Source organism: Lacerta agilis, chromosome 6 (assembly GCF_009819535.1).
Source record: "Lacerta agilis isolate rLacAgi1 chromosome 6, rLacAgi1.pri, whole genome shotgun sequence".
NCBI lineage: Eukaryota > Metazoa > Chordata > Lepidosauria > Squamata > Lacertidae > Lacerta > Lacerta agilis.
The window spans coordinates 33,846,301-33,861,900 of NC_046317.1; the positions used below are offsets into that span (position 1 = coordinate 33,846,301).

At 39.8% G+C, this 15,600-nt stretch overlaps 1 protein-coding gene across 8 annotated transcripts in view; it reads right to left on the bottom strand.

Annotated features, from left to right (window-relative positions):
- SGIP1 (SH3GL interacting endocytic adaptor 1) overlaps positions 1-15,600 on the bottom strand; it is a 114,419-nt gene that overhangs the window by 60,122 nt on the left and 38,697 nt on the right. For 4 of the 8 annotated variants that reach the window (XM_033151865.1, XM_033151869.1, XM_033151868.1 and 1 more), the window contains exons 2-4: positions 12,256-12,319; positions 7,715-7,739; positions 2,328-2,384 (exon numbers count right to left, since the gene is read on the bottom strand). In XM_033151865.1, coding sequence (XP_033007756.1) covers positions 2,328-2,384; positions 7,715-7,739; positions 12,256-12,319 — 146 coding nt within the window. Of the gene's footprint in view, positions 1-2,327; positions 2,385-3,837; positions 3,916-7,714; positions 7,740-12,255; positions 12,320-15,600 lie in introns of all 8 variants that reach the window. The other 4 variants (XM_033151861.1, XM_033151864.1, XM_033151862.1 and 1 more) reach the window with 2 other exon arrangements.

Sequence of the window (15,600 nt, forward strand, 5' to 3'; positions counted from 1 at the left end):
TACCCCAGTGTCTCCTGGAAGCCAATTGGTTCCATCAGTCTTCGACGGCAGACCATTCTAATAGGCCCCCGTCTCTGCAGAAGAGAAAAGTAATTGACAAATTCTAAATCTCAACGGGAGGGGATCTGACCATGACAAGGGAAAGCATTTACAGCTGGTTGATAAAGCCAAAAAGGTAGTACCAGAAAGAGCAGTGTATTTGAACTATACTGTCTCTATATCAAATCTCATTTATTGAAGCGTTTTCCAAAAAACAATGTCTGGAAAGAATGCATGACACATGTGTTAAAAATATTGTAGCATACCACTCTATTTATAGATATTAAGCATGCCAAATAATACTTGAACTCAAACACCCAGTCTCCTCAAACTGGGCATAGTAACTGTACTAAAAATAATAGTAATATTTTGATTATTTTACTTATAATGCATATATATATATATATATATATATATATATATATATATATATATATTATATACTTGATATACAAATTGAAGAGAAAGAACTTCACACACACACACACACACACACACACACACACAGACTACAGTCATTTTGTTATATTACCAGATCAAATTGTGTGATTTTAAAGGTAAACATTGTAAACAGGAACTCACTTGAACTTTTAACTTATTTTCAGCTAAAGCAAGCAGAAATTATTCCAACTGAAATTTAAATTCTTTCTAATTAACTTGGACACCTTCCATACTAACAGCACGAAATCTGTTTGAAATGGCGCCCACCTTATTAGCATAATTGGTCTTTAACATTTTATTGGCTCTTTCCCATTCTTCTAGGGCAATTCTGCACAATCTAATTAACGAAAAGATTAGAAGATATTCCAAAGTAGGGCTAGGGCAGCCCTTTGAAGCAAGGATGCTCAAATATGCAAGCACTCTTTCTCAAATGACTGCGAGGAGAACCAAAGTGGTCTGTTCTGCTCGCCCTCCCCCCACAGGCCAGTCCCCCTTTCCACAAGGCTGTGTGGGGCTGACTGCTTTTTGCAGCACAAGATCTTGCATTCTGACAGCACTGCTAATGACCATGTTCCAGGGCTGTAAAACCTAGAGCTTCAAGAATGGTCGTTGCAGGACAAAAACCAAAGCTGTTGCTGATAATCCTCATGCCCCAAGGGCCTTTCAGAAGCACATTGCTTTCTGCCCCACACAAGCTGTTTTCAGAGATGAAACATCTTTACAACCGCCTGGTTAAAATCATGGAGACCGTATTTCTGCTGATTTCAAGTAGGTATATTGAAAGACACTACAGTTCAGGCAATGGCTGGCAAACATTTTTATGTTTAGCATGTGCAAAAGCCCTTAAGCTTTTATGAGTACTAAAAGGAAGCAAAAACCTTTGAGCTGAACACTGGGTTGTTTATGTATCTCTGTTCCAGAGTAAAGTGTAAACTCACACCCACATCTATATGAATGCACTATTTTCCTTAAATAATTTAAACTGTTGCTGGTTTCATTCATTCAAATTACTCCAAGATCATATCCTTGCCTAGATCTAGTTGCAATTCCCAAAACCAGCAGAGACTTAAACCTGAAACAGGTGTGATACAACTCTCAATTTTGCAAGGGGCTCCAAATTTGATGGCGATCTGCATGGTAATCTAGAAAAAGAAAGAAGTTGTAGTTTTCTCTTTTGTCCAAACTACATAACTATGGAGGGGAAACTCCGTATTTTTTCATGTTCCATCTGTTTGTCAGAGGCAGAGTCTTAGCTCACTTGCATACAAGTTTGAAGAAGGTAAGAAACAACAAGAGAACGACTGGTATTTCTAACCTTCTCCAAACTGCTGTGTAAGAAAAGGCACCACATCTTCCTTTAGCCTTCTGACAGGCGCAGGTGACTTGGGGGGCGGGGTAGTAAAACTGATGTTTCATACCTGCATAGTTTGAATAAGATAGTGAGAGTGTTTCCTGGCAATCTAAACCTATGCACAGGTGAGGAAAGACTCTACCTCTCTTCTAAATTCTAGGCATGTGCTGGAGGGCTTAGAAGGAAGGTGAACTGTCACTTGCTCAGCAGTTTGAAGGTCATAAATAAACCGTGAGAACAATATATTTCTATGTGGGCCAAATTTACGAACCCAATTGGATAGTTGGGCAGTTGGACATGTCAGTGAAATCCTGAGTATTCAAATATTGTTATCCGCTTTGTGCGGTGATTATGGGATGTACTAAAGTGTAAAAGAAGCAATCAAGAACCACAGTGAACACACACACAAGAAACACAGAGGCGAATTCTCAGAAAATTCTTATAATAAGGAATATTCTTGGGAAGGTATGAATCTCAGGCGATTACTCTTACTTACATATCTTTCCCAGTCAATCTCTGAATAAAACCCATTTGGAGCACCATTTGTTCTCTTCTGTAATACACAGTTAAAAATGATAAGTTTTATATTAAAAGGGGGAGAACAGCAACATGCACTAGTTTCTTAGAAGATATGACAAAGTCATGAGCTTTCAATTTGGGATGGTCACTTAACTAAGGTGGGCTCTGGCTCCCTACTAATCAATCTCTAGAAAGAGAATGCCAGCCTCTCAATCTTCTTTGAGAAAGTAATTTCCAGTGTTTGAACTCTTGAATTTTTCAAACCTGATAAGCCAGGAACAGGAATTGCAAGGAAAGACCATGATGCTGCAAGATATTACAGCTTATGGGCAAGACAAATGAGGATAGAGCTACAACTTGGTGGTAGATCATGTGATTTGTATGCAGAAGGTCCCAGGTTCAACCTCTGGCATTGGTCAAGTAGCAAGACTTGAGAACCTGGACAGCAGCTACTAGTCAGATTATACAATACTGGATTAAATGGAAATTAATAATATGATCTGGTATATGGCAGCCCCCTATGTTACAAATACACTTGAACAGAAGTGATGAGTTAATTAAGCTCTCCTAAATTTAAATAAGTATTAATTTAATATGCTGTACTTCATTTCTGAAGCCTTCAAAACCAAAGTGGCCAGGTGATCAAATAGTGGGCCAGATTCAACTAATGAGTCCTGCTAGTGGAAATGAGCAGAAGGTCTTCCATGATCCCACTCCTCCCTCTCCGTGCAATCCCAAATTGGCTGGGGGGGCATCAGAGAACCCCTCAAACAGTGTACAGGGGTGTGGGGGGAGAAGAGGGTGATTGTTCTGTCTGGCAAGCTGAAATGCTTGCAGTGATGGAATGATCTCCTTAGAGCAATGCTGAATTCTTCCCATAGTCTTGAGCCATTTACAAAACCTGGAGAAGTATACAATGCATAGCAGACTAATGAGGAGGAGGAAAGCCACAAAACAATCATATAGTTGTTTAGATATAAAACAAATACAGTATTTCATTTCAACCAGCTGTTACCTTCAACATTCAAGGAATGTCCTATAAAACATTCCATTTTTGCATGATATGTGTGAAATCATCCATGCTTAACTTTACTTCCTACTGCATATTATGAATGCAGTACTGTATTATTTATCTTACGAATGTAGTTTTCAAGGTGAGCCTGGCACATGAGGTAATCCATTTTTATTTCTAGTTACCTGTATCCATCACAAATGACCCAAATACTAGTGAATATTCGGAAACAATAGTGAGTACCTAAACATAATTAGACTCTATGGACACACAGAAACACATCAGAATCACAGGGGCAAAAACATATGTGGTTGGGCATCCTATGTAGAGCACCTGGAGTAAAAAAATACATTGAAGTAAGTGATGCATAAACAATGCCAAACATACATTTGTACATGCAAACTTTTTTTGGCCAGGCTTACACATTGTTCCAACCAACCCCCGGGAAGCTTTAAACCAATATTCATGTCCTTACCGAAACTGATTTTCCTCCTTCCTGTGCACACTCTGCTTTGTTATTGGAGGGTGGATCATGAGGATGAGGGCTGGGTGGCTGGAATGGATTTTGTTTTTTTTTATAGAAAAAGGGTTAAAGTATTGGGTGGTTCGGGTTTTTTTTTAAAACACATGAATCTACATGGAGTAAGCAAGCTCAGAATGCACTTTTCAAAGGCATTACTTGCCAAATGTAAATGCTGCTGTCAGCAAACTATTTTGGAACATATGGTAGGGCTCTATTCAGCAGAAACTGGTTCTCTTATAACTGAGTGGCATGGAAAATTATCTCTAATGCTAAATGTTTCCCCCTTATTTCCTTTGAGTAAGATGTTTACAAGACATAATATTTTCATGCATTTCAGAACTATGTCCTCATACAATTCTGCAGAACATGCTTTATTTAATGTGGCAGCCATTGCAGTGGGCCTTTAGAGTGTTGTAATATAACTCAGCATTTCTTTTGTAACTGAACACATACCTACAAGAAGTGACTCAGTGAGTGTTTTCATCCTGATTCTGTGCAAGAAAAAGGTTAGCAATGTTTTGGTATTAAGTAAGTGTTGAAGAGTTCTAGGGAATATGATCCTTCTCTAAGTGCCAGCTCTTTTCCTATATAGATAATCACCTACAGTCCTTTATGACCTCTAGTCTACAAAGTACAGTAATTGAAAAACAGGCCAATAACATGAACAGTTTTCAAGCATACTTTAAAATTCTGGTCATTTAGCTTCTTCTTCTTTATTAATCTGATTAAAAAATGCAAGCACAGAATTCCAAAGTCAGCATAAAAATAAGGCTACATTATACTAAATATAGCAGAATAAATTCTTCAGGTTCATGTTTCACAAAGTAAGCACCTTCTCTTAAGCTTAATGTGAGAAGGGATTGGGCACAATTTTAAAGAGAATGTAATTTTTTTGTACTAAATGAGAAATGAAGTTAACATCGTTCTCATAGCCTCCGAAAAGCAAGCTACAACCTTGGAAAGCAAAAGAGCAAAATGCCACATGAGGAACATCATCAACAAACGTAGAAGTGCAGGCCTTAAATGAAAAATCTTGGGAAAGCACTAGTGTGTCACAATGAACACACCGAGGTGGTGGCGGTGCATGAACCAGCATAGACAGCATAGAGCCCTTTATCATTTGTGGTCAACACCAAGAAAAAAAAGTTGCTCAGCAGATCATTGCTTCTCAGCTTGCCTCACAGAGGATGACAGTTGCTAGGAGACCCCAGCGTCCCTCACGGAGGTACAGTCCCAGAGTTCTATGGGAAGAGGGATTGCTAAGCCACTTTACAGGCAGGATTCAACTAACTAGTCCTGCTAATGGAAGCCCACACAAGGACTTCCACTAGTGCAATGGGGATTCCCCCCCTTCTCCTCCTGTGTGTCTCCAAACAGACTCAGGTGTGTGTGTCAGGAGAACCCCTAGAATAGCACACATAGCTGGGGAGAGGAGGGTTGTTCCATCTGCAAGCTGGAATGGTAGCCATAGCATTACACTAGATTCCTTCCTGGGAACTGTAGTTCTGTGAGGGGAATAGGATTCTCCTAACAACTCAGCACCCTTACCAAACCACAGTTCATAGGATTATGGACTGTTTAAAGTGGTATGATACTGCTTGAAATGTATAGTGCAAATGTGGCCCATATCTGCAAAAAAGGCCACCTCTTCTGCCTTCTGTTCATCACTTTGGTGCTAAATTTAACTGGGTGGTGGTGAACAAGCGAGAAGATTGTTTCTCGCACCGGGTTTCTGAGTTCCCTTCTTCCCTTTTAAGACCAAGTATTTCCCTCCATATCATATCATCCCTCTTCCAGCCCTACATTGTTGATGTGTTGGGGACAGGAATGAAGGAGAAAGATAGCTGAATGTGTGCACGCTGTTTCTATGAGCTGGAACCCTGTATGCTCAAGGAATTCCAGCTCATGGGGGCATTAGGAAGACTTCTCCCCTTCAGAATTCCCTCAAACACATTGACGGTGTTGGGGAGGGTCAGCATGAGACAAGACAACTGGGGGGGGGCATGTGGGGACTCTCTACATGATCTTGGGTATGTGAAGTGCCTGAAGGGGCAGTGCACCAGTTACTTCTTTAAGTGTGTAACACAGATGGGGACTGCAGGTGGAAACAACATGGAAGTTGGGAAAGTGTACAGTGTTATTTTTCTTCTGCTGAACAGAGCCTTGGCCGAACCATTAAAAACAGTATAGAGTTCCAAATGTGGTCTGCTTTTTGAATCTTTAAGCTAAAAGCGCTTGACAAAACACAATGGGGATGCAGAAGGATGTGTGGATGCAGGCTTTTTTCAATCTACAGCTGTGACCCTAAGCACATCTACTTGGATGTTCAGTTCTTCTGAAATCATTAATATTTACTTGCAAGTAAATATGTTTAGGATTAAGGATCTTGGGTCAGAAGTTTAAATACGGTAGACAGAAGTTGAAAGAAAGAAAGAAAATATTAGGGCCTTTCCAGAAGACAAAGCCCCACCAACCCCTAGAAGTTATTTATCAAGATACAATTGGGCTAGCCTCTATCCAGCACCACTAGTATGATATTTCACCCCATTTAATGTTGCATAGTTCTCTCACCCCCATTCTTTTCCCCCTATACATTTCTGCTGTACAGGGGACAGATGCTCAGCCCTTAAAAAATAAAAATAAAAACCTACAGGAGATGTGCACTCCTATATTGGAGAAGGAATGGCATAGCCTTCTAAGAATTACCGGTAAATAAATGGAAAAGGGGATTTGCAATAGAGCACTGCTGCAGGAGGAAGAAAAGAAAAAGCAGCCTTCATTTGTTTTGCCACTGTTTGTGAAGATAAATGCTCCAACGCCAGAAATAAGAAGAAACATGATCACAGGCAGGGAAGTCAGCACTCATCACTAATGGCTCTATCTGTGGTCATGGCACTCATGCAATGCATCCTTGTAAAGCACTCACAAAATAGCAAGGGACATGCTAAGTAGGGAAGAACCCAATTTCCCCACTGACATAATACATGCTAGGACAATGTGACATTCCAGACACAGATGCATTTTCTTTATGGAAGACATCTGAATCAAGACTAATGAAACAGCAGCTCATTTATTACGCAAAATAATGATCATCTGGAAAGGCCCTTACTACTCCAATTCCTTTAATTTTAGGAGAGAAATGACATTGTTTATGGCTGGTAGTGTTTCCATTCCACTGCTGAAAATCTGGTGAAGACTAACAAATGCTCCAATTTTCCTTAAAGTCTTCACAAGATAAATTTAAATGGGAGTTTTAAAGTCAGGAATCAATAAAAAGTGAAGTAAAATCTGTATCTGAGCCCAACATTCTTCATTGCAAACTTAAAGCCTAATAGCTGATGTGGTACATTTCCTTCTAAAGTCCAGTTCTAGCAGAGACAGAAAACCTAAAACCATAAATAAAAGCGACAGTAACTCAACAGCAACCCTTCTCCTATTTCTATTCTCTACAGGAAGCCTTCCTGAATTGTTATTTTTAACCAGTTTAAAATATTTGCAGGTATTAAATGTTTCTTCATCTTTCATATAATTGTTTCCGTCTTTGTTCATTGTATTTATGACTATTATTAGAAAATTTATCTCACTTGATAATCCTTTGACCAAAAATGTTTTGAGAGAAGGACCTTAGACACTGGATATAAGCCAATGCACATCAGACAGTGTATCAACATTGATCATTTTAATATTATTAGCTATATTAAAATAGAAATAGGGCAAAGGGTTCAAAATTGCTTATGACGATTCACAGGATGGCGGAAGCATTTTCCATTAGACACATCTAATTTAAAGTTAAGACTAATTCAATATATAAATTCCTTTAAATACTTACAGTTCCATCCCTGTCTGGTGATCCTCTGTAAGAAAGTAAAAATATGTACCATTACTACAAAACATCAAACCTCCTGCATTAATTTTTTGGAAATACTTTCCCCTCATTGTTTTTAAAGGTTGGAGTTCTGCACTGCAAAACGATCAGCCAATACAGACTCTTTCACACATGAATCATATAAAAGGGGCATAGAAAGGGGCTGCAGGGCCGTGCCACTATCCTCTACCTTGAAGCTATGCTGCTCTTCAAGCCTTCTCTGCCTCAGCCCCTCTAGACATCTTTATGCACAAACCTCCCACGTGTTCCGAAAGCCTACATGACTGGGGTCCCATAACATATGGAAAGTTTTTGCACATAGGGTCTCTCTTGAATATGTCCACACCTAACACACAGAAAGGGCGAAGGAGCTGCATGACCTCAGGGTTGGGGCAGTGAGGCAGCGCCACTGCTCCATTCATCCTATCATGCTCAGTTATGCAATTCACACATGAAGGGGACTTAAAGTTGAGACACAATGCGGGGCTGTTTTTTAATCAATTCAACATAGATACGTTGACTTTGAACACAAGAAGAGGCAGCCAATGAGGGAAACTACCACCACAGCCATGTCTGTCTGCTGCCTCACCAGCTGTTCTAGGCCCTTTCTCCCCCTCACAGAGATCACTTCAAGAAACTGCCTTGTGAGGAAAGAAGTATCAGTCAATGAAGCAAACTGCTATTATAGTCACTTTTTTGAACAGCTCACTTACCACATGCATAATTTTTACATTTACTTTTTAAATGTTTTATCACTGGTTTTAATTTATCTTTGGAAGTTGGTCGACTGAAGAGTAGAGTAAAAATACTTTAATAAATAATGAATCTTCCCTCATTGAACATGGAACCCTGTACTTGTCAGCTCCACTCCTGACCTTCAGAGTTCCTGTTCTGGGGTGGATTGTGAGCATGTTCTGCTGAATGTGTTTATAACCTCCCTTCTGATCTGATCTTCGCAGTAAACTTACAAAAGTCAGAAATGGAGGAGGCAGGGTCAGGTATATAAGGGACAAGGGCTGGTATAAGAAACACCAAACCCTCTCCACATACTCTTAAGATGCAACCCAAAGAATGCTTCTCTCAGTTCCTCAAATTTCTATCTATGAAATAAATAACAGCTTGCTGGCAGAAGATTGTGTGACATATAAGAGTAGTAGTACTGGAATAAAGCTGACAACACAAGACTCCTACAGTTTCTTAACAACAGAGGTTTAGAAAAGGCTCATTTCACTTCTGTAAGTCTGCATAGTTATAGAGATCCATATTGCAACATAAAGAAAAACCCCTAATGCCTGAGCAGGAAAACAGCACAAGGGTCTTCAGCAGTTAATGTCTCTGCTAACTTATGTGTTTCAAAATTGTATTTTCGACCAGCCCATTATAATTACACACTTCCACTTTATGATACTACAAAGCTATACCATTAGTACTCCCAGAGTGCCCATAAAAAGGGAAACTTAAATTATTAAAGATTATGTCGGGCATTCAGCTTGATGCAATGTAGAAGGTTAGTTGTTATCTCAACAATTTCCTCTAGAGAAAAATAGAAAAATATTTAAAACAGTTTTCGTTGTCTCTAGTCTATGCCATTGTTGCAAGCTATCAACACTGAAGCTTGCCGGGGGGGGGGGGTCTTAAGTATGAGCTGGTACGAACTTTATTGTTAGACAGACACATTACTGAATACCAATTCAAAACACATTCCCTTCTTGATGTTCTTTGTTCAGTTGGTCCTGCTCCTCTTTAACCTAATGTTTCTTATGAGCAACAAACATTCCACTAATAGTCTTATAGTGGAAATACAAATAATTGTCTCTTGCGTTTTAGGGAGAGTTGCTCAAGTTAAACCTGCTTAGAAGAATAGAAATCCAAACATTTAAATTTCAAAATGTAATAAATAAATAAATAAATAAATAACAATTTGCCCCGTATTTTTCGCAATCACTATTACATGGCAGCAAACAATAATTTGCTACTGCATAGACATACAGTGGTGGAGTTGAACTTATAAAGTGATATCCAATGTTCATCATTCTCAGCCTTAGGCCCACTGAAAATCAATGGACAAGTTTCTTAGGCCATGTTGATTTTCAGTGGGTCTAGTTTGAGAATGACGAACATTGGGTATCATCCATGCTTGTAAAGAGTTTGTTGTGCATATGCATTACATTTTTAAGTAAAGAAGGCATATGTTTAAGCAGAGAAATGCCAGAACTCAAACCTGCCAAGAAAGTCACAGATTCTAATCTCAGATGGGACAAAGGCTAGTTTTAGTTAGTGGTAAGGAATCTGTCTCTTGTTCAGAAGAACCATTATCCTTATTTTATCACATGTTCCAGAAATGGAACCATAGCACTGAATCAACTTCAGGCACTGAAGGTGGATTCTCTGTCAGCTTAAATGAATCTATAGTTGCAGCAACCTCCTTTACCTGTTGCTAAGCAACCCATTCACAGGCTAGGTCTGCAGTAGAAGCACACACCTTTAAAAGGTGAGGCAATAACTGTTTCTCCCTACACTTGGGTCAGATTGTAAATAGGTTAACAGGAACTAACATTGTTGTTCACTTTCATCTAGGTCACCAAAAGAATTTGGCAAAAACAAATCCCCAAACCACCCAAGAAACTGACAAATTGACCTGCAATAATCACAGGGACAAAGACAGTATGGCCAATCTCTCTCCCTCCCCCCCCATCATGGACTGGCTGAGTCAGGACAATACAGATGGACGGTTTGCCAAGGACCCAGGAAAGGGCTCAAGTGGGATAGGGAATTCAACCTACTTTCTTGCCTCACCCATTTCCACAACAAGATCCACAAGCCATGCTTCCCTCTCCACAGCCATCCTTTCCCTGAAACTTTCACGGTGCCTATTGCTCCACCTAAACTGGTGCTTTCAGACATGAGGAGTAGCCTTGCCTCTGCCAGCCCCACCCAGCTGGGGGGGGGGGAAGGAAGCAAAGACACCTCCCCTGTCATCCAGGAGGAGCCAAAGGAGTAGGAACAGATTATTCTGCCTACTGGGTGTAGTGACAGATTGATTCCTGAAGAGCAGAAATTTTTGCTGCACTAAGTTGAGCATGTCCCATTCCTATATAAAAGATAGCAGGGGGGGGGTGTTAGTGTCAGATCAACTGTCCAAAGCTTTTGTGTATCTGTACCTAGGAATAATAGTGTCTATTGCCTATTGTGGCTTAAGCTGAAGATTTGCATATGTATACAGCAATCTAAAGATTAAAGCTTTAAGGAAAGAATCCTCCTTCCAGTTCTTGTGCAACTGGGAGCCAGGACACCCCTTTTCCACTCTGTTTTCAGGAGGGGAAATAGTTCAATTTGTACCTCCCACCCCCTAAAAGTGCTATAGAAATAGAGGGCAGGAAAACACTTGAAATAGTTCACCCACCCCACCCCCAATCATCCAGAAAGGTTAAGCATCGCATGTTACAAAACAGCTTAACATCAAAAGCTATTCACCAATCCCATTATGTTCTAAACCTCAGCTGGTGAACAATCACCATGACACTGAAGTGTAGCTGAAAAGCCAGGACAATTCTACATAGACAAAAAGTGTCAGAATGCTTTCTCTTTCTAAGAGATGTCATTTGCCTACTGTCAAGGCTCATGTTTAGATATACTCTGCAATTAGAACAATATTATTTAGAGGGTAACATCCTTTAAGTACTTCAAAAGAAAGTTTCAGCCTACTCCTAGGCTTTCAGAGAACTATGTTTCTGAGGAATGAAGCATAGCCACCAAGACTGTTTTTAAAGGGGCAAAATATAGGTCACCTATAAAATGTCCATGACTTGAAACACAAAATGGTCTAAGTCATTCTCACAATATTAGACAGCTGTCTCACTCATGCTGGGGTAATGTTGCTATGTATTTTAAAGTATGCATTACTGGATGCTGCTTTGCTGGTTTTCCATTGTGCATGTCAAAATGCAGATTTAATGAGTTACTGGTGTAATCTTGTTACCATTCAGCATTAGCTCCCTTGCTCTTCCACTCTACCACCCTAAGGACCACCTAAGCCTTTTTATTCCAGTCCAATCACTGAGATCATCAAGAGGAACACTGTTAGTTGTCCCTCATACTGCACAGTCCCGATTGGCTTCAACTAGGTCAGGCATTTAGAATCACCAGAGCCATGCTGTGAAACACTCCCCCAGCTGAGATTCAGCAGGTTTCCTTGGTTTTGACTTCCATGCATCTCTTGAATACTTTTTGTGCTGACAGGCCTTTGCAGTTGTCTAATTTTTGATGAGTCAGTCACCTGAACTGATTATCCATATTTTACTATTTAACTTTAAATGATGTTTTCTAGTGTACACTGCCTTGATATATTTTATGATATGGTGGTATAGAAATACTTCTATAAATTAATATAAATTAATACTTACAAAGAATTCATATTTTATTTTTAATTTTACATGGTCTATTTCGCCTTGATATATTTCATATGGCAATACAGAAATACTTCTTTAAACATAAATAATACTTACGTGGAATCAGTGTCCTTTTCTTTCTTCCGTATTCCAAAGGCCTTCCTTGTACGTTTTTTCAATCCTGTGGAGACAAAAGGAAAACATAAATTGAACAAATTAGTTAGCTTTACATTTGTTATAAGCCTGTCTGAGTTAGTTAGGCTGGAAGATTTAATAGAAACTTTAAAAATAATTTTTAAAAATATTATGGCATAATGAATAAAATGCTATTTACAGATCCATAAATTACAAAGTTGCAGTTAGAAAAAAGACATAAAAGCATATTTCTTTCCAATCCTAAATCAGTGCAACATACTTTCAAGTAACATAAGTTAGGGAAATATTACAAGTGACACAGTAATTGAGAGAAGAAAATAAATGGCAGATATTTCAAGGCATGAGAAATGCATATTTTTGCCATGTTTCATATGCTGTTTAGGGAACACGTGTCATGTTCCAGTTGTGTTTATGTGGAACAGGGGTGGGGAATCTTTTTGGCTCCACACTGCATGGGCTAACTTTGACAGGTGAACAGGGAAATCACCTGTGAAAATACATTGCATTGCATAGCAATTCCCAAATGCTCCACAGCTAGCTGGCTGTTGGGCACTTTCGAACCTCCTGTGGTCAAAGTGGGCAGGGTTGACTTCTCCACGCATCAGCTGTTGCACATGGAGGTCACTCCTGCTTTCTGCAGGTGTTGATTGTGTGCATGCAGGGAACTAGCATGCACAGCCAAACCTGGTAGGACTAAAAGCACCACCTATTAGATGATGAGCAGGTGGCTCAAGCCTGCTTTCTGCAGTGATCTGTTTGCCCCACCCATCAGAGCTGACATCACCTGCTCATTGGAGTGATATCACCTGACTAACACCTGTGTGTGGTTTTGAAACTAAAGTGGTTTGTAGCTGCTCTTATCCAGTCACTGCTTCATTCAATACTTCCCCTTCACTATACTGCACCAGGAGAGGGGTTAATATCCCTCCCCAACCCCAAGCTAGCTTAGGCCTGCATCCTATTTCATACAATATTCCTGTGCTGCAAATATCTAGACCACTAGTCTATCCTTAGACATGAGAGAGAAATGTCCACCAAGGAAACTCTTAAGCATTTCTTTGTGAGCATTATGTAAGTCAGAATGAAATGGCTACTGTTATACCTCCAAACTCGTTGCTACAGTGATACCTGCTCATTTAATCTCCAGAGGCCAAGCTAATAATCACCTTGCTGCAAAAACACTCCCACATTTCCTGCTAGTATCTTTAGGGAGAGTAGAGCCTGTGCAACTCTGTCATGTAGCGTGTCATCAGCACAAGTGATTCTGGAGGATTGAGAGGTGAGGGAAAGCAAAGTAATCTGATGTCATAAGCACTGCCTATGAAAAGGGTGCTTAGTCATGACTATTGGGGCAAAAAATACATTGAGCAGTCATCCTCATCCGACGATGGGTTATTTCATATATTACAAATCCAGGTTTGCCGTAGGCAGTGATGGCCTATTCTGGCTTTCAGGTGGGGGGATAAAACATTCTATATGTACATCTAAAAATATAATACATAGTGTTGTGAGTTGGAGGGGAAGGGTTAGGCTGTATGTCTGAGTCCCTTCTAATTCCTCAACATAGCTGTCAACTTTTACCTTTTCTTGCGAAGAATCCTATTCGGAATAAGGGAATTTCCCTTGAAAAAAGGAAAAAGTTGACAGCTATGTTCCTCAATCCAGCAAAGGTTACAATCTAATGGAGGACTCCATTGTTGAATTAGCCAAGCCAGCTTCTTGGTAACAGACCTTTAGTATAAGTATGGGTCATTAGTATAAGAAAGGAAGTTGTGGGTGGGGGCAAAGGGGGCGGACTGCCTCTGCTGGCTGGTAGTGAGAAGAACAAAGTCCAGGGCAGGTGTGAGAGAGAGCTGGGCTAGAAGCAGGCAGAAAGCCTGAGAATGGGAGACATGCTTGATTTCTGCTTGAATCCAAGGCCGTGGAGCAGCACGGACGGGGTGCCGGGCAGTGGGGAGTGGCGGGAGGGGCCGCCAAGTGTCACCCCCCCCTCCCCTGGAACCCGGGGTGCAGTGCCTCCTACACCCCACCCTTGCTACGCCACTGGGGGCGGGGAACAATGTTTAAAGGGCATTTGTCAGAGCACTCTGATTTTCAACTGTTTCCTTTGCTGTTGCTGCTGTTTCAAATTGTATTACACTGTTTTTTTCTGATACATTGCCGCCTTTTATGAACTACTTTGCATATTTTAACAGAAACATAAAATTAAAATATTTTAAATAAATAACACAACTATATGTTATGCAGTAATGCCCAGCTACAAATACCAATTAGTCAGCTAGAAACACAAGGAGCTTCAATAAATGGAACTGAAAGAAGCTAAGAGATACTTTTTCCAGAAGAGACATGGTCTTTGCACAATCTGGCTCAATTACGGCACTGTGTGAAGAACTCAATGAACGACTAGATAAACTGCCAAATTCAAGTACTATGGTCTCTTTATGTTATTTCTCAAATAAAACTCGATGTTTCCTTTCATAACATACAAGATTGTATAGGTTTGGACCAGCTTCCAAGAAATTATGACTGGACACTGACTGAGAAAACAGTTTTTCAGTCTGGGACAATTTCATAATTTTCCTATGCAATTTAATCAATTGCCCAAGTTATAGTTTTCAGAAATTAAAGAGAGACCACGATACTGCAGTCAACAAAGCACTTGCTTTGGATGTCCCTGAATGATCTTGGCAAAGCTGATGTCTCCACACTAGCATGTGGTAGTCTCCTATTGCACTAGCATGCTCTGGAGATACAGATAAGAACTGTGGAACACGGCAGAAAGAACACAAATCTTTTAGCCTAGAAACAGACAATGCTGCAATTCACATTAAAGGTTCAGTCTTGAAGAGGTCGAACTGCACTTTTACCCAACTGCTAATGACAGTACAATTTTCTGAGAGAGGTACATTGTGTCTGAAAACATTTGCAGCGCCACTAATATGCTACAGAGTCTCTGGACTTTGTATTCTTGCAACTGCATCCAAATACAAAAGACACTTAAAAGGTTGTTCAAGAATATGAACTGACATTTAACTCAAGAGAATAATCACCTTTGGGAATTCAGACACTAAGGGAAGCCAAGCCGGTGAAGTACATAATAGCAACTGCATGGAAAACAGTTGTTTCCTTGGATATTAAAATAATTGCAAAAATAATTATGTTCAGAAATAATTACAACATTAGTTCTATACAAACTAAGTCCCATACTCACATACTAAGGATAATAAAAAACCCACTAAGATAATAGTGATTATATGCCATTAACTTTCATTAATATTAAATAAAAGCTTTTGTCTGCTACCAACA